General features: G+C 41.4%; 1 protein-coding gene across 3 annotated transcripts in view; it reads right to left on the reverse strand.

Annotated features, from left to right (window-relative positions):
• Positions 1 to 23,136, reverse strand: part of mthfr (methylenetetrahydrofolate reductase (NAD(P)H)) — a 35,458-nt gene extending 12,322 nt beyond the window's left edge. Inside the window, exons 1-5 of one of the 3 annotated variants that reach the window (XM_062427905.1) lie at positions 23,022 to 23,136; positions 20,969 to 21,240; positions 9,173 to 9,411; positions 6,034 to 6,144; positions 5,754 to 5,947 (exon numbers count right to left, since the gene is read on the reverse strand). In XM_062427905.1, coding sequence (XP_062283889.1) covers positions 5,754 to 5,947; positions 6,034 to 6,144; positions 9,173 to 9,411; positions 20,969 to 21,216 — 792 coding nt within the window. In that variant the 5' untranslated portion in view covers positions 21,217 to 21,240; positions 23,022 to 23,136. The other 2 variants (XM_062427907.1, XM_062427906.1) reach the window with 2 other exon arrangements.
• Between the last annotated feature and the right edge of the window lie 257 nt (positions 23,137 to 23,393).

The following is a 23,393-nucleotide window of genomic DNA, read 5'->3' on the forward strand; positions in this document are numbered from 1 at the left end:
TACGAGCCGGATGTGGCCCTCGGGCCTTGAGTTTGACATCCCTGCTCTAGTGTGTGCTCAGAAACACTGGTGTTCATACACAGTCCTGGCTCTGTAAACAGGAGAAAAGCAGCTCAGACTGATCCATAAATTGTTCCAGGAGCACACAATGGAGGGGGATCATTTGATTGGCTGTTGAGCTCAAATCAACAACCTTCCACTAGAATTGCAGACTGCACCTTTAAGTTATATTTCAGCTGGTAATCAAACTATGTCACTTTAGAGAATTTTAACTACATGGAGTTTAAAGTAAAATACTTTTGATTTGCATAACTTCCCTAAAATTGTAATTATTTCCCACAAATTAGCATTAAGTGTTCCCTTTTGTCAAAATCGAAACAACCTTGTCACACTTCTTAGACTTTTGAACACATTTGCTTCAAAATGATGGAACCTATCTGGTCACCATGCTGCTGTAAGAAGGAGAGGGGGCAGACATAATTCCTGATCAAAAATGTAGGGGTGTAACTAAAGTCTCAGTCTCAGCCCACAGACTAAAATGTTCAGCGCTTCGGGAGTGACATAAAAATCGGGGACAGCGTTTTTTACATGAAATTTCCTGAATTACAAATTAAATGTAAAATGTATGTACATTTTTGGACTTTACAGACTTTAAGATCTCATGTGAAACAACAATGAAGAAATTGGCAAAAATGATTTCAGTATCCTTTTCACTCATTGAAAGGGTTGGGGTTGGGAACAGCCACCTCACAATAGAAAGTACCTAAAAATGACGATTTTATATATATTAAACTTACTGCTATCTCACATACTATTTTGGGTTTCAATACATAATAGCAGGAACTTTGTAAACATGTAAGATTTATAAACTTAGTTTTTTTTGTTGGGGGAATGCAGTTTGCACCAATTCGGTAGAATGGCCCATATATTATATAACAAATGTTCTCAAACTAATGGCGCTTTTCCACTACAACGTTCCAGCACGACTCGCCTCGACTTGCCTCGGTTCTTTTTGCGTTTCCACTAGGGAAAGTACCTGGTACCTGGTCCTTTTTTAGTACCTGCTCTGGTGAGGTTCCAAGCGAGCCAAGCCGGTACTAAAATGTGACGTCGACACACTGTAGTGTGTACACCACTGCCTCAATGTCCTCCATTGTTTATGTGTTTTGTGTCGCGTATAAAACGAAGTCACGGCAGTTTCGCGGAGCTGTGCTTTGTGAGTAGGTACTTTTTTGTAATGGAAAAGGAACCGTGCCGAGGCGAGTCGTGCTGGAACTGTGTAGTGGAAAAGCGCCATAAGTGACTAACAGCTGTTCTTTATAGCTACATGTTGTGTCTGCTTTAAGATCCTTGCTGTGTAAAATGGGATACTTGTTATTACACGGGATACAGTTAGTCACAGCAACAGTTTTCAGTGAACACTCTAGATTTTGATATCTTTTTATCGCAAAGGTCTTCAAATTAAACTGTCCAAAAAGTTAAGTCTGTTAAATTAACTCTCTAGGAGCAAAATACAATGCCTGCAAATGGCAATATCTGTTCAGAAATAACAAATAAAATTCAAAATGACCAACTGATTTTGGGTATGGCTCCAAGAGGCTTTTTTGTCCAGCTGGACAAAATACATGTGCCTACCAAATTCCCTTCAGCTGCGTCAACTTTTAAGGATTTGAAATATTCTAGGGGATGCTATCGAAAAAAATTTCCACACCCATGCCCACTACCCATACAATATTTAAAAAATATTCCACTTGTGAAGCGTATGCAAAGTGTCTTAAGTTGTCGAGCATTTTTAAGCTCTGAAAAATGTCTTACTTTTGAAATAATAATCATCATCATAATCATCATTTAAGCTGCAGGCAGCGATGATCAAATGTAGCAATGCAACAAAGAATCTGCCTTTGATAACAATTTATCCGAAGTTCATGGATAAACTGGATCATCACTGGCTGAATCACAACTACATGTTTGCCAGTTCTTTGAGTACATCGGGGTGGTGCAGTCGAAGGACTTTAATTGGGGGCATGTAGAAACAAACAGCAGTGATACAAACCTGTGCTACCCTCTGTTATTATGGAAAATGTCCGCTCCTTGCTTAATAAGGCGGATGAGTTGACAGCTTGCTTGCGGCATGACCGCCTTTACGGACAGAGAAGCCTGCTTTATTTTACGGAGACCTGGCTGAACGACAAGACACCAGACTCTCATGTGAACATGGATGGATTTTCCCTACACAGGATGGATAGAGATCCAGAGAAGACTGGCAAAAAACTGGGCGGAGGAGTCTGCCTATATGAGAATGATCGGTGGTGTCATCCTTGTCATGTCGTGATGAAGGAGAGAGTTTGTGACCCGAACATTGAACTTCTTGTGGTATGTTATAATACAATATTTATATTAACTGGTTTGCATTAGCTGTAAACCAGTTTGCCTTGTTTGTGGAGCTGGCATGGCCATAATTAAAGAATATAACATAAGACAGCATTATGAGACAAAACAGCAAAGGACATTATGTGAGCTTGCCAACGATTTACAAGAGCAGTTGGTGGAAAAGGGAAAAGACTTCATTGCGTATTCTCTTGCTGTGGATGAAAGTACTGATGTGGCTGATACTGATGTGCCTGAACGACTACCGTCCAATCGCACTCACCCCAATAATAATGAAGTCTTTTGAAAGGCTGGTAGCAACACGCATTAAGAAGTCCATTGACATTACATCTGACTCTCAACAGTATGCTTACAGGCAGAACCGCTGCCCAGCTGTGCTCCACCAGACCCTCACACATCTGGAAAACAAGGATGCATATGTGAAGCTGCTTTTCCTGGACTTCAGTTCTGCTTTCAACACAATTATCCCTCAGACTTTAGTAAATAAACTGGTAGCACTCAGACTAGCCCCATCACTCTGTAACTGGATCCTGGACTTTCTGACCAACAGACCCCAGTCTGTTAAGATAAATGACATCTTCTCCTCACCCATTACTCTGAACACTGGCTCTCCCCAGGGTTGTGTCCTCAGCACACTACTCTTCCCGCTGCTCACCCATGACTGCAGGGCTCACTATGACAGCAACCTCATACTTAAGTTTGCGGACGACACAGCAGTGGTGGGACTCATCTCCAACAGAGACGAGTCTGCGTACAGACAGGAGGTGGACGAGCTAAGGCAGTGGTGCAAGGAGAACAATATCATCCTCAACATCGATAAGACCAGGGAGATGATCGTGGACTTTAGAGTCCACCCTCTCTACATCGATTACACAGCTGTGGAGATGACACACACCTACAAATACCTCGGGGTGCACCTCTCTAACTCACTTACCTGGCAGGATAACAAACATCATTAAAAAGGCCCACCAGCGGCTGTACTTTTTAAGGAAGCTGAAGAGGGCGGGACTGAATGCCAACATCCTCAGCTCTTTCTACAGGTGTGTGGTGGAGAGCACGCTAATCTCATGCACCACCGCGTGGTATAGCAGCTGCATGGTGGCAGGAAAGTCAAAGTGTTGGAGAGAGAGAGAGAGAGAGAGAGAGAGAGAGATTGTGTGTGTGTGTGATGTATATCTACTTATTGCAGTGTCCGATAAATGCCCAGGTCTGAAGGCACATCATTTTTATATGGTAGCCTAATGATGCAAAAATTAAAATCAGTCACACCAAATAAACCACAGTTCATACTGTGAATATGTAGTTTCAGACACATTGTTGTATTTTTTCTGGGTTGTGAGTAAAATAATTAAGAATAATGTAAAAATCAGTCTTCACACCACCAAGGTGAACTGGTTTAGTCTTGACTCTTGGTTGACACTGCTGGAGGATGGTAGTATTGATTTATAAATGTGTTGTGTTATTTGTGTGTGATAGAGGATTTGTGCAGTTTACTTTTATTAGAAATATGTTATAATTCCTAATAATTAAAGTAACTTACTTCTATGTATATACAAAAATTGTTTCTATTCCTTGTATTTCATTTTTTGTATTTATGATTATATATCATTTTGGTATTTATGGTTATTTCTATGTATTTATCTATATATATGGTGGGCGCTGAAGGGGAGTTCACCCGGGGTGCCTTACAAGCTAGAACCACCACTGATCCGATTAGTCAATTCATCGTTTCAATAATCGTTGGCTAGTCGACTATCAGAATAGTTGTTAGTTGCAGCCCTAAAACAGACCAGTCCTCTCTACAGTAACAATCAAATGAAAACTAACCTCCTCATCTTTGCACTATTTAAATAACGTAGCATTAGCACTTCTTCACAGTTAGCTACCTGAACAGTCTGTGTAGAGACTTTGTCACAGAAAGTTTCAGTAAGTTAACATTTACCTGAACATTTAGTTGTGACAGTGTTTGACCACCTTCAGCCTCCTGGTGAGCATCTCTCAATAAACAAGAGGAACAAATTCAATATTGAAGCACTGACACAGAGTGGATAGACTGGTGTACTGATTATAGACATGGTAACAGTGGGGGGGGTCCATACTAATAGTTAAAAAAGATAGTTCAGTATTATTTATGACAGTGTGAGGAAATAGCAGCATGGCGTGAGCGCGTGTGAAAAGGGCCTTTGCGTGACTCTCACTCTGATTGCGTGAGAGTTGACAGCTCTGTATTTATATGTATGTATGTATGTATGTATGTATGTATGTATGTATGTATGTATGTATGTATGTATGTATGTATGTATGTATGTATGTATGTATGTATGTATGTATATCAGGGTTTCCGCTAGAAAAAATTGGCACCGGACAACGTGACCGGCAAGTTTTCAATTTACCGGACAAATGTTTGAAATTCCGGTCAAATATTATCTGAATTTATTGAGCTTGAAATGATAAATGATATGCAGGCTATATAAGAATGATATCAAGGCATGTCAATTTATAGCGTAATCTTTTTATTGAAAAGTAGGCTATATCAAATAAAGTGAGTGCCATCAATTGACTCACGTGTGTAACTTATAAAATAAATAAATATTGCACAAGCCTGCGCTTTTTTAACATGAACATAAAACAATTGCAAAACAATTACAACTACAATTTGCAAACAAAAAAACACATCTGGACTACCATACCATTTTAATAACGCGGAGTGCTGCCAACTTGAAATCAAATAGATGCAATAAAGACTATGAAAATCATCTAAAGAATCCCTTAACATGTTTCTGGCTTGTGACATTTCAGCCTACTTTTTACGCATTTTCGCTGCAGCGGCTGAATTAAAATCAAAAGTTTCAAGTGTCTCTCCGCAACTTGCAATGTGCATCAGTCTTGTGACCTTGTTCTCCCTCAGGCGACTTCGCTGCGCTGCTTTGATCCGGTTCTGCAGAGAGAAACCTCACTCTGCTGACATACTGGAGACAGGGATCACGCAAGCTATTTTGGCCAGGTTAGCCTACTCAGGGTAGATTTCACTGAAATCTTTGATCAGAACTTCACCGGCTGTTAAGAAGTTCAAACCTCCATAACTGCGGAGCGCTGTCATTACAGCGATGGCTTCTTGTTGCGCACTTGCGGCATCGATGAGCGGGACTGTCAAATATCAGTTTATCCTCATCGAAAGTACATACTGTGACATACGAAATTAAAATTGTGCTTAGAGGGAATATTTTCACCGGACATTTTGACCGGAGGGGTTAAAAATGACCGGACATCAGCAGATTTTACCAGTCAAAGTCCGGATAACAGAAACCCAGATATATATATATATATATATGATATTCTTGTTCTTCGAAGTGGCAGTGAGTTACCTGTATAGGGAAGATTCCAGGTAGGATGGGACATGTGATGCCAATCGCCCGGCAATCATCTAGAAACTTGAGGAAAGTCTCTGCCCTAAAGAACAGTTGGGTGATGACAAAGTCTGCTCCAGCATCTACCTTCTCCTTCAGGTGTTGGAGGTCTTCCTCATAGCTCTCTGCCTCAGGATGCCCTGTGGGGTAGCCTGGACATTCAAACATTTCAATCAATGACTGATATTTCACATGTAGTTCCAGTTATTCTAAACTGATCTGTAGGTTAAGAAAATACCAGCAACACAGATGTCAAAGTAGTCATCAAACTCTGATCGGATTTGTTTTACAAGGTCAACAGCATAGTTGAAGCCTCCTTCCTCTTCTTCCCAATCTACTCCCACTGGGTCTGTGGAGATATCAAAATAACACATCATATATGTTATCTACAGATGTATGCAAATGTGTGGCCACCCTTTGACAAGTAACATATTTTGGAGTTTTTTTTTTTTTTGAAAGGATATATAGACAGCCTCTCTAGGACATGGGAAAAACAATATGTTTCTGCAAACATTAATGCATAGTTATGGATTGAAAAGACAAACATCATTGCTGAATGTGCAAAGCTTTGGGTACCCTATAAGTTCTGAAGTTTCTGACTCTTTTTACAAGGTCAATTGTCATTAGGAATTGTAATTTGGTGCCAATTTCAAACCTCTTCAAACCTTGTGTGAACCCTGAGCAACCATGGGTTCCTCAAAGCTGCTGTGTAAGACTCTGAAAATTAATGTTAGGGATGCCCACAATGCAGGGGAAGGCTACAAGAAGATAGTAATGTGTTGTCAGCTTGGAGTTTCCATAGTGTGAAATGTAATTAAGAGATAGCAGTTTAGGGTAACTGTGGAGGTCAAGATAAGGTCTGGAAGAAGAAACAACTGCTCAAATGCTGGTCAGAAAGGATAACTTTTCAGCATGGCAGTGACTCTATCATACTTTGAGGTTGTGTTGCAGCCAGTGGAACAGACAACATTACAACGATGGAGGGAAGAATGGATTACACTTAATACCAGCAAATTCGAGAAGCAAACATTACATCATATATAAAAAGGATTGAATAACATCCCATAATTATGCTTTTATTTTTGTTCAATTTATGACATAAAAGGTAACCCTGCATTATTGTTTGTAGTAAATGTTATGTTTTTCAGGAGACTGGCCGTTACACCAGGAGAGCCGGACAGGGGCATAGAAAGACATCAACCCTGCAGCAGGACTGCTATCTGCTCCTTTGTGTGAGAAGGAACAGGAGGAGCGCTGCTAGAGCCCTACAAAATGACCTCCAGCAGGCTGCTGGTGTCCATGTTTCTGACCAAACTGTCACACAGAGTCCCCTGACGGAGGCGCGCCAGGAAAGACGTGCAGGAAGCGGTGTGCAAGGAAACAGAAGTGAGGAAAAAGAACCAGCGTTTGTGTGCAGCTTAAGGCAAACCCAAACCCGCTGACCATCCCATCAATTGTCCTCGCCAATGTCTGTTCCTTGGACAACAAGTTAGGGTTAGGGTTACTTGAAACTGCAGTTACACACGCAGAATGAAGCAAGGGACTGCCGAGTTCTCACTGAAACTTGGTTGCATAGCAACATCACTGATGCAGCAATCCAGCTGGATGGCTTCACCTCGTTCGTGCTGACAGGAACACTGCAAGCTTCGGCAAGACCCGTGGCAGAATTCGCGGGGGGGGCTATGTGTGTACATCAACAACATGTGGTGCCATAATGTAGAGTCTGTAAAATCATATTGCTCACAACTAGTGGAGATTTTGGCTGTGAAATGTCGATCAGCCGAAGGAATTCACTGTCACTCTGGTGGTGGCTGTGTATATCCCCCCAGTGCCAATTCTAAGGGGGCAGCTTTATAATACCATCAGTGAGCTTTCAGACTGCATACCCAGTTTTATTGTGTGATGGGCTTGGTGCCAACGGTGTGGCGTTCAAGGTACGTTTGGGAAAATCCGACGTTGTCCTCCGACGCTGTCCTCAAGCATCCCGATCCTTCGGGCTAACGGGCGCTGATTTCACCGGAGGAAACCGTATTTTCCTCTCTTCTGCAGGTATTCCTTTTTAGAGCGCTGTTTGGTCTTGGGCTCTCTCGGGTCCGGTGAATGGTGCATTTCAGGTGCATGCGGAAAGTGTCTTCTCTCATCCAGCGAGTTGAAGCTTCGAAGCAAAGGTGGGGGGAGGAATACGCGTGTAAGGTTACCTTTTTAATCCAGTCGCTAACGGAGACAGCGTCTCGTTAACTGGTTGACTGGTAAAGGCAAGGCGTTACTCACGTGTCCCCATTTTAAAGACGTCAGTGGCTGGAAGTGACGTTGGGTGTCTCACAGCCAATCAGGGACGAGGACCGAGGGATTATGGGATTAGGAGTTCTGGGGTGATTTGACCCTAGGTTTGACCCTGATTTGATTTTGACCCCTAGGCAGGGAGCCCCTTTGGCGCTCTTTCCTTTGTTTGAGAGCTGAAGACAACTCAGAGCAGGCTTTTGTCTTTCATCTAGGCCTCTCATAAACACAATAGGCCATGTGCTCCTAAATTCAGCTCCACACTAAAGTGAAGGCCCAACAGTATCCACTATATATTTATATACATATAGACACACACAAAGTGGCAGTTTGTTGGCAGTGGACCTATGACCCTAAATAAGCAGATACTGACTTTTGAAATAAACACTACATAGTGCTTATATGTTCACATTTGGCTGCATGGGCACTAGTTATAGTTTAAAATTGGTGTGCTAGAAACTTATAACAACAACAACACCAATAATAATAATAATGATGATGATGATGATGATGAAAGAATAAGTCAAGGTATAATAGTGAAATAGTGAAAATGTGTAATTGCATTGCAGGTCAATTTAGGGTGTGCAACTACATTTTCTGCTTGTTCTCCTACTACAAAAAGTTAGCCTGGAGCCCTGGAAAATGGTGAAAAATGTTCATCACTTTTTTACCAAAGCCCAAGATACAACCTCAAATGTCCACAACAGCCCACATTCCAAAGATATATTCGGTATACTGTCATAGAAGAAACCATTAAAAAAAATCACATTTAAGAAGATGGAAAGAGAATTTTCACTTTCTTCTTACAAAAAAAAAAGATGATTACTGATTTATCAAAAAAGGTTTGCAATTAATGTAATAGTTGTCAGCTGATGAATCATTGCAGCTCTAAAGTTCTTTAATCAATATCTTACCTGACTTTTAACATGTAGAGCACATTTTATATACAGGCAAAGCTACTGTAACTCAGGCAGGAACAAGCAAGTGAAGTGTTTTGTCTTGACAGGAAAAAATATGGAGCATTGGATTCCAAAGAGTATGCTACATAGTACCACAACTACATTAAACAATGTCACCCACCAATCTCACTCTCCTACCTCCTCTTAGTGCCATGATGTTTTTGAGGCCCAAGTGCTTTGCTTTGGCCAGGTGGCCAGTGATCCTCTCTTTGGTCTGGTTGCAACAGGTCAGATGGAGAATACTCTCCAGCCCACAATAGTTGACCGCTGTGCTGGCGATCATCATTGATGAGGTTTCCTTGTCTGAGCCTGGGTCACCTGCCGGGTGCCAGGTAATGTCGATGAACAATGGCCCTCCAGAGCCCATACGGTCAAATCTGAAGAAAAATCAAACGCTGAAAACTTTGCCCAGCTATTGCTTGGTAACAGTGTGGACATTTGGGTGGTTAATGATAATGATATGTTAAATGTGTGTACAAGGTTTTAAGTGTGTCTTAAAACAACAGTTAGCTGTCCATAGGAACACTGTAAGAGGTTTTCCTCTCTGTAATCATTCCTCCTGTTCATACTGACTATTAAAAGATCTCTTTCAAATGTGCTTTCCACACAGTCATTTTGGGCTAAATACATTTAAAAGTAGATGTGAAGCTTCTATTCAGCTTCAGCAGTCTGAGTTAGTCAGATCAAGTGATATCTGACACATTTACAGTATTTTTAGCATCAAATTCCCTCTTAGTGTTTCCCTGTTGAGCTGTGGTGGAAGTATAGTAACTTTGGGAAGGGACTTTGACACTGCTGTTTTAAGAAAGACTCGAAAAAACTGTGAACCCATCCTTTAAGCTGCGTGTCTATGTTCACTAGTTTGGTTAAAGCACTTCTTGCTTTTCCAATCTTTTAGCGACCTCCAGCTAACTTAACATCCACTTGCTATTTTTGCTCTCGTTAGCTTCACAGCTAGTCTTCTCTCTCTCCTTCTCGCTCTCCTGCTCTGTCTTACTCGGTGTGTCACATGTTTAGCTACTCCTCTGCCACCTTTGACGGTAATGGTAATTGTACTAAGTGTAGTTTGTTTGTAGCCTTGGAGGCAAGGCTTAGTGAGTTAAGCCTCATTTATGCTTCTGTGTCGGAACGACGCTGTAGCTACGCCGTCGTTCCGACACCATCGTTGACCTTTCGAAGTTCTGCGTCGAAGGAACCAGTGTTGCCAACTCCTCAGTAAGGAAAGTAGCTATTGGCTGTCCTAAAAGTCGCTAAATGACGTCATCACCTAATTTGCATAATTTTAGATTTGCGTGTAATTATAATGGACGCTGTAGGAGAGAGGAATAACATCAAAAAAACCTAAATATGTTTAGAAACTACAAATTCATATTCTTATGTTGATTATTGGTTTGTTTATTAAATTTAAATCAATTTTGTTCTGTATTGTTAAATGTCAGAATATTACATTTAATCAAAAGACTGTTATGCAGGGTGGAATTGCGCAATTTTTTTGCAGTCTGGATGCGGAGTGGTGTGGGTCTCCTCTCTGCTCTGACTGCAGCTGGGTCTGCTGCGCGAGGCTACTGTGAACCTGACTGCCTGTGCGTGCTTTGGGACGGGGGAGGGACTCACGGCAGCACCCGCTGCTCGTTGAGGACAGTAACTGCAGAGCTATACTTCAGTCTCAAAAACACCAGAAAAGTCTCCAATAACACCAGAAAAAGTCGCTAGATTTGTCGCTAGTCGCTTTTGAGGAAAAAAGTCGCTAAGAGGGTTTTGAAAGTCGCCAGATTTAGCGAGAAAGTCGCCAAGTTGGCAACACTGGAAGGAACGCGTTACTCTGCAATTCACAGCCATGCCGCTAGGGGGTGTGTGTGGTTTCAGAGGAGTCATATCTGTTTCCTTGTTTATCTTCCGGTCACAGTAGCATGTTTTTTTTGGGTTTTTTTTGTTGGTCACAGTATCATGTAGCATTGCGCTATGTGCACTAATAACAGAAAACACATACCTTTTGTTCATTATTAATAATAAGGTGGTGTTGGAGGAAGAATGACCGTTAAAAGCAACTGCCGGAGGGAATGACGTTTTGAGCGGACCAATCACAGCCCTTGTGGTCCGCGTTGCCGTTACGCGTAGTTAGGATTTTTTGGAGGTCCACGTCGACGCAGAGAGCTCTGCGTAGCTACGCCGTCGTTCCGACGCATAAGCATAAATGAGGCTTTAGAAGGGCAGCTCAGGGGCGCGCAGGTGGTCTAGTGGTTAGAGCGCATGCCACGTACGCAGCGGACCCCGGTTCAAATCCCAGCAAGAGGACCTTTACTGCATGTCACACCTTCTCTCTCTCCCATGATTTCCTGTCTATCCACTATCAATCAAGGTGTCTGTGCCTGAAAAAAAATCTTTAAAGAAAAAAGAAGGGCGGTTCTGGTCTAGAGGGGATGGCTGCTTAGTGAGAGAGCTCTCGACAAGAGTAAATAAAACTGCCCCAAAGCGATTAAATTATTTAGCGAATTGCACGAAAAGAAGGTAAAAGGGGCACAGATGGCGTCCGAAAAGAACAGAAAGGGGAAAACAACATTTATCGAACAACTTGCAGACGACGAGGTGCAGCTAACAGAAGAAGATAACGTTAGCTCCCTCGGGGCTAGCCGGGGTGCTTCCCCCGCTCCTAGCTATGATGGCGCTGATACGGAGGAAGAGGAGGAACCGGTTAACTTGAGGATGATCCTGAAAGTGCTAAGAGGTGTTGGGAATGAGGTGAAAGAATTTCGAAAGGACACAAAAATACAACTACAAGACATCAGAGGTGAGCTGGACAAAACAAACGCGAGGCTCAACGAAGTGGAAACCAGGGTCGCTGGGCATGAAGATAAGCTCCAAAGCACAGACGAGATACTGGCCGAGATGTTAACAACACAGGAATAACTTCAGTTGAAACTGACAGCGATGGAGGCCTACTCGAGAAGGGAGACACTCAGACTGTACGGGGTCCCGGAGGGAGCGGAGTCGGGGTCACAATCTATGATCCATTTTGTGGAGAAGCTACTCCGGGAGAATTTAAACATCCCCCCGGCAACAGCACTACAGATCCAGAGGGCGCATAGAGCGTTATCCCCCCCCCCACCAAGCGGCTCTCAGCCCAGATCGATCCTGGTGAAGTTTCTGTGCTTCACTGTTAAAGAAGAAGTGCTCAGGCTGGCCTGGCAGAAGAAAGGCTTCACATGGAACAACAACAAGATCAACCTCGACCACGACTACCCTCCGGAGATCATGGCCATGAGGAAGGAATACACCGAGACGCGGAGGATCCTGAAGGAGAAGAACCTGCGGTTCCGGACCCTCTACCCAGCCCGCCTTAAAGTGTTTTTCGAGGAAGGAGTGAAAATCTACAACTCGGTGGAGGAGGCGACGGCGGATCTGGCGAGCCGGGGGCTCCCGGTAAGAGTGATTAAACCACCGGCAACCCCCAGAGAGAAACTACAGAGATGGTCTTCGTGGCGGGGGGCGGGGGACCAGCGCCCGCGGCAGAACCGAGGAGCTGCAGGATACAAGGAGAGACTGCAAGTATTTAGGCGACAAGAGAAATAATGCTCTGATATGATTGTGATTTGGACGATATGGTTAAAAGTTAATTAATGTCGAGCCAATATGGATGGGGACTCTCTTTTTTGAGGACGTCATCACAACGGAAGGCCCCCTATCTCAGGGAGTAAGTAGGGGTATTCCTTCAAAGACTAAGGGAAGCAGTGGAAGAGCTTCACTGCTGGAAGTTTGGTTAGGAGCTTTTTTATGCTTCAATTACACACCATACACTTCCGTTCGTTCTGTGTTTACTCCGTTCGTTGTTGTTGTTGTTTTTCTTTTCGGGGGGGGGGTCAGCCGCTGTTGGGGGAATGTTTTGCTGTCAGTTAATACAAATACATGCAAATTGAACCAGTGAAAATTATTTCCTTTAACGTAAATGGGGTTTTGAATATGATCAAGATGAACAAGATTTTATCTAAATTAAAGAAAGAAAGAGCCCAGATTGCCCTACTCCAGGAGACACACATGAACCAAACAGATAATTTGAGGTTAAAGAGAAAGGGCTTTAAATATGTTTTTTCATCATCTGTCAGATCCAAACACAAGAGGGGAGTGGCAATACTTATCTCTGGTGAACTTAACTATGAACATATCTCAGAAATCAGTGATGAGGAAGGCAGATTTGTCAGGGTAACAGGTAGGATAGAGGGATCTGAAATTACAATACTAAATGTATACGCTCCACCTGGGAGTGATTGGGTATTCTATAGGAAGATCTTTGATTTAATGGTGGACTCTCAGGGCACGGTTGTCTGTGGGGGGGACTTTAATTTTAGACTTGATCCCAAACTAGACTCATCCAACCCGACGAGTCAAATTAACCCACTCACAAGGAAAATCAACTCCTATATGGTAGAAATGGGGATTATAGATGTGTGGCGAGAGCTGTGCCCGTCCACCAGAAATTACACTCACTATTCTGGCTCATTTAAAGTCTACGCTAGGCTGGATTATTTCTTTATGTTCAAGGTGGATAGTTTCAAGATTAAAGATTGTGATATACTAACAAGGGATTTATCGGATCACAGTCCTATCTCGTTGTCTCTGCAGGTGGCTAGGAAAAAACGAAACACTTTATGGAAACTCAATTCAAATATATTCAATGACCCGGCCATAGTTTCTTAAATAAAGGAAGAAATAAAAGGATTCTTAGAAATTAATGATACAGGTGAGATATCAGCAATTATTATTTGGGACACACTTAAAGCGGTATTGAGGGGCAAATTAATTTCTATTACTTCTCACCTAAAAAGAACCAAAGGGCAAAAATTAGCAGATCTTCAGACGAAGCTAAAGCGGAAACAACAGGAAGATATTAATAACCCAAACCCTACTGTAAAGCAGGAAATTAGGAAACTACAGGGAGAAATCAATGATGTTTACACACAGGAGGTCCAGAGGAATTTAACTTTCCTGAGACAGAAATATTATGAGATAGGAGGGAAATCAGCAAAATACCTGGCATACAAACTACGGAAGCAACAGGAGGAAAGCACTATATATAAAATTAAGAACCCTAAAACTCACATACTGGAAACCAAATTGGAAAGGATCCAGGAATGTTTTGAGACCTTTTATAGGGACCTTTACACTCAACCTGACGCCTCAGGGGAAGATTGTTTTGATGCCTTTCTCAGCTACGTGAACCTACCCTCACTATCAGACTCTGAAAATGATAATTTATTAAAACCGATTTCGACAGAGGAAATCAATGCTGCTATCACCAGACTAAAATCAGGCAAGGCAGTGGGGCCCGACGGGTACAGCTCTCAATGGTATCGCATCCTAAAGTCAGAACTAGTCCCACTATTGCTGAAGACATTTAATTACGTCCTGCAGAAGGGAGAAATCCCTCCCTCTTGGAGGGAGGCCACCATTTCAGTTATCCCAAAAGAGGGGAAAGATAAACGAGAATGTGGGAATTATCGACCAATTAGTGTCCTCAATTTAGATTATAAATTATTTACCTCTATTCTTACCCGCAGATTGGAACACCTGCTGCCTGAACTCATCAATTTAGACCAGACTGGTTTTATACATCACAGACAAACAACCGATAACATAAGAAGAGTACTACACATCCTTGGACAGATACAAAATGACAAAACTCAAGTAATCATAGGGAGTCTAGACGCTGAGAAACCTTTCGATTCCGTCAGATGGGCATTTCTTTACAAGGTGCTGGGTAAGTTTGGATTTCAGGACAGGTTTATCAAAGTAATCCAGGCGTTGTATGACAGACCTTCAGCCCGCATCAAGGTCAACGGTGATCTATCAGAGGCCTTTACCCTAAAACGAGGGTGCAGGCAGGGCTGTGCAATATCGCCCCTCCTTTTCAACTTATTTATAGAAGTGTTAGGCCAATTAATTAGACAAAATCAAAATATTAAGGGTATCATATTATCAGGAGTTGAACATAAGGTAGCAATGTTCGCTGATGACGTGCTGGTCTGCCTGGGGGAACCAGAGAGGTCATTTAGTGAATTTATGTCTACTTTGAATGATTTTGGCAAGCTGTCTGGTTACAAAGTCAACATTTCAAAAACCCAGGTGATGACTCTTAACTATTCAGCCCCGGTGACTCTACGTAAGAAATTCAAGCTAAATTGGGAAAATGAAAACATCAAATACCTAGGAATACACCTGACTAAAGACCTCGCGGGGCTCTTCAGAGCAAACTATGAGCCAATATCTTCAAGTATAAAGGCAGATCTACATAGATGGAACCTGGTCCCCTTCCTGAGTCTTAGTGCAAGGATAAGTGCAGTTAAGATGAATGTGTTACCACGTTTACTTTATCTGTTTAGGAATTTGCCTATAGAGGTGGGTGAAAATCAATTTAGGGAGTGGGACAAGTGGATCTCCAGATTTATCTGGCAGGGACGGAGGCCAAGGATTAAATATGCCACCCTTCAACTCGCTAAGGGAAGTGGAGGGTTGGGTCTCCCCTGCCTAAGGAATTACTACAATGCTGCACAGATAGCTCCCCTTGTATACTGGTGTAATGAAACATATAAAGCAAAATGGAAGGAGCTGGAGTCCAATCTATCAACTCAGTTCCCCATCCAAGCTGTAATAGCGGATAAAGGCTTAATATGTCATTTGGAAAAGCTAAGGAACCCCTGGTTGAACCACACTCTTCGAGTCTGGCAGAAGGTGATAAGTATTTGTGGGATACATAGAATGTTGAGAATATTCAGATGGTTTGCTTTTGACTCTGATTTTACTCCCAATAGACACGACTCCAGCTTTAAATCATGGACAATGTATGGTCTTACAACATTTATTTCACTTACTCAAAAAAGTACTGTGTGCAGCTTTGATACCTTGCGGGACAAGCATGGCCTAGCACGGATCGAATTCCACAGATACCTTCAACTACGCTCCTATATCGACCATGAATGCAAATTAACTAATTTCTCTGAAGTTGAATCAGAATTTTATCACATTCTAAAAAATGCTACGACCATGATCCCTTCTAAATTAATTTCAAAGCTATACACAGCTCTCTCCAGCGCTAACAATAATAATACTCAATACCTTAAAAATAAATGGGAAGCGGAATCGGGGATTGAGATCTCTGAGGAGGCTTGGGATAATATCTGGTCCTTTCAGTGGTCAACATCCAGCTCTATGGACTGGAGGGAACATTGCTGGAAGAATATTATTAGATTTTTCAAAACACCGTATCAGGAGAGGTATAAAGGTGCAACTATGCCGTGCTGGAGGCAGTGTGGCTCGGCTGCTGCTAACCACTACCATATCTTCTGGGATTGTCCCAAGTTAAAAACCTTCTGGAGGGATATCCAGGTTTCTTTAAGCACAGTCTTTAACACTCAAATACCCCTGAGCTTTGATGTCATGTACCTGGGTCATGTTCCTTTTCTCCAATGTAGGAGAGAGATAAAGCTGCTGCAAATTCTTTTGGTGGCAAGTAAGAAATCAGTTACAAGAAGATGGTTAAGCCCGATTCCGCCTACTCAAGATGACTGGATTGGAATTATTCTGGAGATATATAGAATGGAAAAATTGACCTACCAAATAAGACTTCAAAAGGACAAATTTTACCAAATCTGGAACAACTGGATTTCATTCATTGCCCCCACAAGAGCAGACTTTATCTGATCTCACTGGTATTGTTGCTTCATTTAGTTTCTGACTTGTTTCTGAAAAACATTTATATGACAGCGGCGGCAGGGGTCCCCCCCCATGGGTTCTGTGTATAGTTACCTGTTCTACTCTTTATTAAGCTGTACGAGAATTTTCCCTAAGTGAACTAGTCTGGGCAACGTGTCAACATGGGCCTAAGGTGATAACTTTGCTCCCGCTGAAGTGACTATAACACCAATCTCACATAATTTATGTTACTTCTGGAGAGTGGGACCTGCAGACCCTTGATTTGCGCTTGTACACTCTTTGGACTTGTAAGCCCTGTTTGACTGATGTTGCACAATTTCTGTATATAAAACAAAAACTGGAATGGCATTTATATCTGCTTTACTGTTGATGCCATGTGAATGTACTTCTCTGTCCATTCCAAATAAAGATACAATTATTAAAAAAAAAGAAAAAAGAAGGGCGGCTCCGGCACCATGGAAAGCCAGTCAGCTCCAGCATTTAGCCAGCCCCCTGGAGCCCACGAAGAAGAAGCCCGCAGTTCACTACCAACCACTTCATGTTTCTAACAGATTCACCCCACTCAGCAACACACCTGCTGAAAAACAGACTCTGATTATTGGCAGCTCCATAGTCAGAAACGTGAAGTTAGCGACACCAGGGACAATAGTTAAATGTATTCCTGGGGCCAGAGCGGGCGACATAGAGTCACATTTAAAACTGCTGGATAAGGATAAACGTAGGTACAGTATGATTATTATACATGCCGGTGGATAACACCAATCAGAGGTCACAAACATTAATATTGAGTCGGTGTGTCCATTTGCAAAAACAATGCAACAATGGACTACATCGCTCCTTTAAAAAAAGAAAATAATAAAACAACAGAACAGCTCTGTGGTATAATTCTCAAACTCGACAATTAAAGCAAACTTCACGAAAATAGTGAAGTTTGCTCCGTAGTTTTCTCTGGGCCCCTTCCTAATTTGATCAGTGATGACATGGATAGCCACATGTCATCATTCCACCGCTGGTTGACGAGGTGGTGTCCAGATAAGGATGTGGGCTTCATAGATGCAGACTTTTTGGGGAAGACCTGGTCTGATTAGGAGAGACGGCATACATCCCACTTTGGACGGAGCTGCTCTCATATCTAGAAATATGGCCAAATGTATTAACCCGAACCCAGAGTCGACTAGAAGGAAGAGCTGCAGTCTGACACGCTTCTCTGCACTTCCATCATCATATTATCTTATTGACTTATTCTGTTTTACTGAAACTTGGCTGTGTCAGGAAGAATATGTCAGTCTAAATGAATCCACTCCTTCCAGTCACATTAATACTCACACTCTTCGAGAGAGGTGGAGTTGCAGATATTTTTAACTCAGACCTAATAATCAACCCCAGACCTAAATTTAGTTATAAATCATTTGAAAGTCTGGTTTTCATCCAGCCTGGAAAACTTTACAGCCAGTTTTATTTGTTGTAATGTACCATCCTCGTGGCCCGTATGCCCAATATTTATCCGACTTCTCCGAGTTTTTTTATAGTACTAAAGTACTGATAAAGTAATTATAGTATGCGATTTTAAAATTCATGTGAACGTAGATAACGATAGCCTTAACACTGCATTTATTTAATTATTAGATTCAATTGGTTTCTCTCAAAATGTGAATGAACCCACTCAATGTTATAACCACACCCTCGACCTTATTCTGACATATGGTATTGAAGTTGAACATTTAATAGTTTTCCCTCATAATCTTTCTTTATCAGACCATTATTTAATAACGTTTGAATTTTTATTACTGAACTATACACTATTGGACAGACATGTTCTTACTAGATGTCTGTCTGATGGTGCTGTCACTAAATTTAAAGAAAAAATTCCATAAATGTTGAGCTCAATGCTATGTATCAATACAACAGAGATGACTTATTCTGATTTCAGTCCCCCCCAGATTGACTGTATTGTCGATAGCGCTGCAGACTTACTGAGAACAACTCTGGACTCCATTGCTCCTTTAAAAAAGAAGATAATTAAACAACAGAACAGCTCTGTGGTTTAATTCTCAAACTAGACAAAACAAACTTTACGAAAACTAGAAAGAATGTGGCGTTCCACTAAATTAGAAGAATCTCGCTTACTCTGGCAAGACAGTCTTAAAACATATAAGAAGGTCCTCTGTAACGTCAGAGCTGCCTACTACTCATCACTAATAGAGGAGAATAAAAACAGTCCAAGGTTTCTTTTCAGCACTTTGGCTAAACTGACAAAGAGTCATAACACTACTGATCCATGTATTCCTTTAACTCTCAGCAGTGATGACTTCATGAGTTTCTTTAATGATAAAATCTTAACTATTAGGGACAAAAATGAATCACCTCCTGCCCTCAATAGGCAATGATTCATCCTTTAACATAAGAAACTTAGAAATCACTCTTAAACCTGATATTTATTTAGACAGTTTTTCTTCAGTCGACCTCATAGAATTAACTTCAATGATCACTTCTTCCAAACCATCAACCTGTCTTGATTCCAACTAGGCTGCTTAAAGAAGTCTTTCCCTCAGTTAGCATTTCCTTATTAGATATGATCAATCTGTCTTTAGTGACAGGATATGTACCACAGTCCTTTAAGGTAGCTGTAATTAAACCACTTCTTAAGAAGCCTACTCTTGATTCAGAGGTTTTATCCAACTATAGGCCCATATCTAACCTCCCCTTTCCCTCTAAGATCCTCAAGAAAGCAGTCGCCAATCAGCTGTGTAACTTTCTACATAATAACAGCTTATTTGAGGGATTTTCAGTCTGGATTTAGAGCTCATCATAGTACAGAGACAGCACTAGTAAAAGTTACAAATGACCTCTTAACTTCATCAGACAATGGACTTCTCTCTGTCCTCGTCCTGTTAGATCTTAGTGCTGCCTTCGACACTATTGATCATCAAATCCTGTTAAAGAGACTTGAACATTTAATTGGTATTAAAGGAACAGCATTAAAATGGTTTAAATCGTATTTATCAGATAGATTTCAGTTTGTAAATGTTAATGATAAATCCTCCATGTAAACAAAAGTTAGACTCTGTGTTCCTCAGGGTTCAGTGCTTGGACCAATACTATTCTCCTTATATATGCTTCCTTTACTTAATACTATTCTCCTTATATATGCTTCCTTTACTTAATACTATTCTCCTTATATATGCTTCCTTTACTTAATACTATTCTCCTTATATATGCTTCCTTTAGGAAACATTATTCTGAAACACTCAATAAATGTTCATTGTTATGCAGATGATACTCAATTATATCTTTCAATAAAGCCAAATGAAAGCAACCAGTTAACTAAACTACAAACATGTATTAAAGGCATAAAGGCCTGGATGACCTGTAACTTCCTGTTATTAAACTCAGAAAAAACTGAAGTTACTGTGCTTGGCCCTAAACACCTTAGAAACACATTATCTAATGATATAACTACTCTGGATGGCATTGCTCTGGCCTCCAGTACTACTGTAAGGAACCTAGGAGTTATATCTGATCAGGATCTGTCCTTCAATTCCCACAAATACAAATTTCAAGGATTGCCTTTTTTCATCTACGTAATATTGCAAAAATCAGACACATCCTGTCTCAAAATGATGATGAGAAACTAGTCCATGCGGATTATTGTAATTCATTATTATCAGGCTGTCCTAACAAGTCTCTAAAGACTCTCCAGCTGGTCCAGAATGCAGCTGCACGCGTTCTGATAAAAACTAGAAAGAGATCATATTACTCCTATTATAGCTTCACTGCATTGGCTTCCCGTAAAATCTATAATAGAAGTTAAAATCCTTCTCCTCACTTTCAAAGCTCTTAATGGTCAGGCTCCATCATATCTTAAAGAGCTCATAGTAACTTAAAAGTAGAATGGGAGGCAGAGACTTCAGTTGTCAGGCTCCTCTCGTGTGGAATCATCTTCCAGATTGGGTCCGGGGGGCAGACACCCTCTCTACATTTAAGAGTAGGCTTAAAACTTTCCTTTTTGATAAAGCTTATATCAGTAGACTGCCGGGGGACTCCCATGATGCAGTGAGCTCCTCTCTCGTCCCTCTCTCTCTATCCATCTATATCCATTAACATTCATGTGCTATATATGCATTCATTAACTTAAACTTCTTTCCCTGACAATGTGCTTCTCTATCTTACAAAGTACATCACGGTTCCTGCACTGAATATTCCATTCAAGTCCAGTTTGACTTCACTTGCCTTGAGATGAGGTTGACAGCTCCACTGGCTGTGCGAGGAGGAAAGAATTCAAGAGAGAACCAGCGGTCCCCGGATTCAATCCTCCTCCGCATCTTGTCCCGCAGTCTGTCAGAGCGGTCTCCATCTAGCACCGGTGTGGAACAGCGGGAGCTCTCCTTTGAGCTTTCTCCACCACTGTTGCTGGCCCCGCTGGAGTCACTCTTGCATGACTGCCAGCCACTGTCCCCTCGATGAACCTGGTTCACCATGATGGCAGATCACACCGAGACTAACTGGAAACACAAAACAAAGATAACGCTGAAGTAAGCTTCTGATTTGGTGTTAAGGGGAAAGTAAAAGGAGACCTTTTATGCTCATTTTCAGCTCTATAATTGTATTCTGGGACTCCACTGGGAAATTACAGGACATGAAATGTGTTCCTTACTGAATTAGCAGAGCTTCATTAGTGGCACTAAAAAACCAGTTGACACAACAACATGTGGAGATATTTGGAGCTATTGGTTCAGTGGATCAGTTAGAGGTGGGAGGAATAGTACAAGCAGACAAAGCTACAGTGAGATTTGTGATGAGGAATTGCAAATGATCAGCACGCTTTCAACAGTAAAACAACTTATTTTACTTTACCGAGCTGCAATGGAAAACACTTATAGCATGCCATAATGTGCTGTGTGTGGAGCATATGACAGTGTACATTCATGATGGCAGCTCAGGCTTAAAGTAGGGGAAAAAATGTTGGAAACCAAGCATTCAGAGTAGTCTTAATCCAAACCTTCTTGCTCATACCTCATTATTTGCCACTTTGGCCACATTAAATATGAGCATCAGGCACCGCATGTATGGCTGAAAATAATAATAAGGAAAAGTATAATAGTTGCCCCTTTAAGGGAAACATAAATAATGATATTCATCAAAAGATAGTTGTTTTTTTACCACTTACACTTTTGAAAGAAAGTTAGACATTGTAGCAAAATCCCTAATGCCTTTCAACCCACTTCAGCTTCGTGAAACCTTTATTTTACTTCCAAAAATTAAAAGGGGGCAATTTCACTGATATTCACCCACCCAGACTGATTAGACCAAGGCCAAAACCCACAATACTTACACTTGTCAACTTTGTACTAGATTAACAAGGAGACTGCAGAGACTCATTAAAACACAGTTTGAGATTGTGAAACCTTTATTCTATTCATGAAAAAACAACAACAGCAATTTCACTGTTTTTTCCGTAACCAGACCAAATGGAGTTATACATTTTCAGTTTTCTAAATTGAAAAATGTGTTTAAACAAGGTTAAGGCTTTTGCTATGATGTCAAACACTCTTTCACACGTTGAAGTGGTGAATAGATGGAGATATCATCAGTTATCTTTTCCTTAACTTTCCACTTAACCTTGAATAGGAAGCTAACTTCAGGAACATAAAATAAAGTTTCTTGTATTCAGTCAATCATTTTAGATATATGCATTTTGACAGCAATGAACAAACTTTACACCAGACAACATTTTCACGACGTAGCTACAATACAGCAAGATTAAAAAGCTCTCCACATTAATTCCCGATATTTGACAGAAAAAGTCCTGCTCGCTGACTAATGTACATGATCTATCAAAAGACCACAAAAAGGTCTCAAATATCATTTCCTACCTTGTACGTCCCTCTACAGCAATGGTAAACTACGCACTGGCTGCTTTGTGAAGACTTTGGAGTTTTGAAGAGTTAACAGCGTTAGTTCCCAAACAAAGAACGACATGAGCCGAGCTGTCATCCATGTGTGCGCACATGCATGTGATAAGTGAGGTAGTAGCAAAAGCTTAAAGGCTGCTGGCCCTCTGAGCACAGCTAGCTGCGTAACTGATAGCACATGGGTCATTAACAGACTATATACAGTCTGCGTTTATTAACATAGACTATATACATAATATGGTTATTAATATAAACTATATACAGTCTATAGTTGTCATTAAAGAAATACAGAAGTAACGTAGGCTGCTTTAAGCGATACATTTATGCTAATCCCACACACGCGCTATTAAAGCAAACATTCCTTCTACCACCTTCCTCTGTCGGTGTTCTTAGTGTAGCCGCTGTCCCGGGCTGTCTCAGACTGTCTCCCATCCAACACAGACGGACATGAGCTACAGCGTGGGAAGAGAGGAGCCTGTTGACGAACGTCCACAAGAAGGTGCCGAATTGAATCACAGACCTACACGACACACCCACTTTACTGTATGACACGCCCACTTTACTGCACGACAATCCCCTAAGTATGGATGCCAAATGGGACCAAATTCGCTTGGCTTTAGCGCCGTCAGTCGTCACATAAGCATCGTTACATAAATGCGCGAACGCCTTAGAAATCACCTAGTTCTGTAGTGTAAGGGTTTGTTGAATTTGTCCATTATAATAATAAGACTTATGTACAAATG

Source organism: Scomber scombrus, chromosome 10 (assembly GCF_963691925.1).
Source record: "Scomber scombrus chromosome 10, fScoSco1.1, whole genome shotgun sequence".
In the NCBI taxonomy this organism is placed as follows: domain Eukaryota; kingdom Metazoa; phylum Chordata; class Actinopteri; order Scombriformes; family Scombridae; genus Scomber; species Scomber scombrus.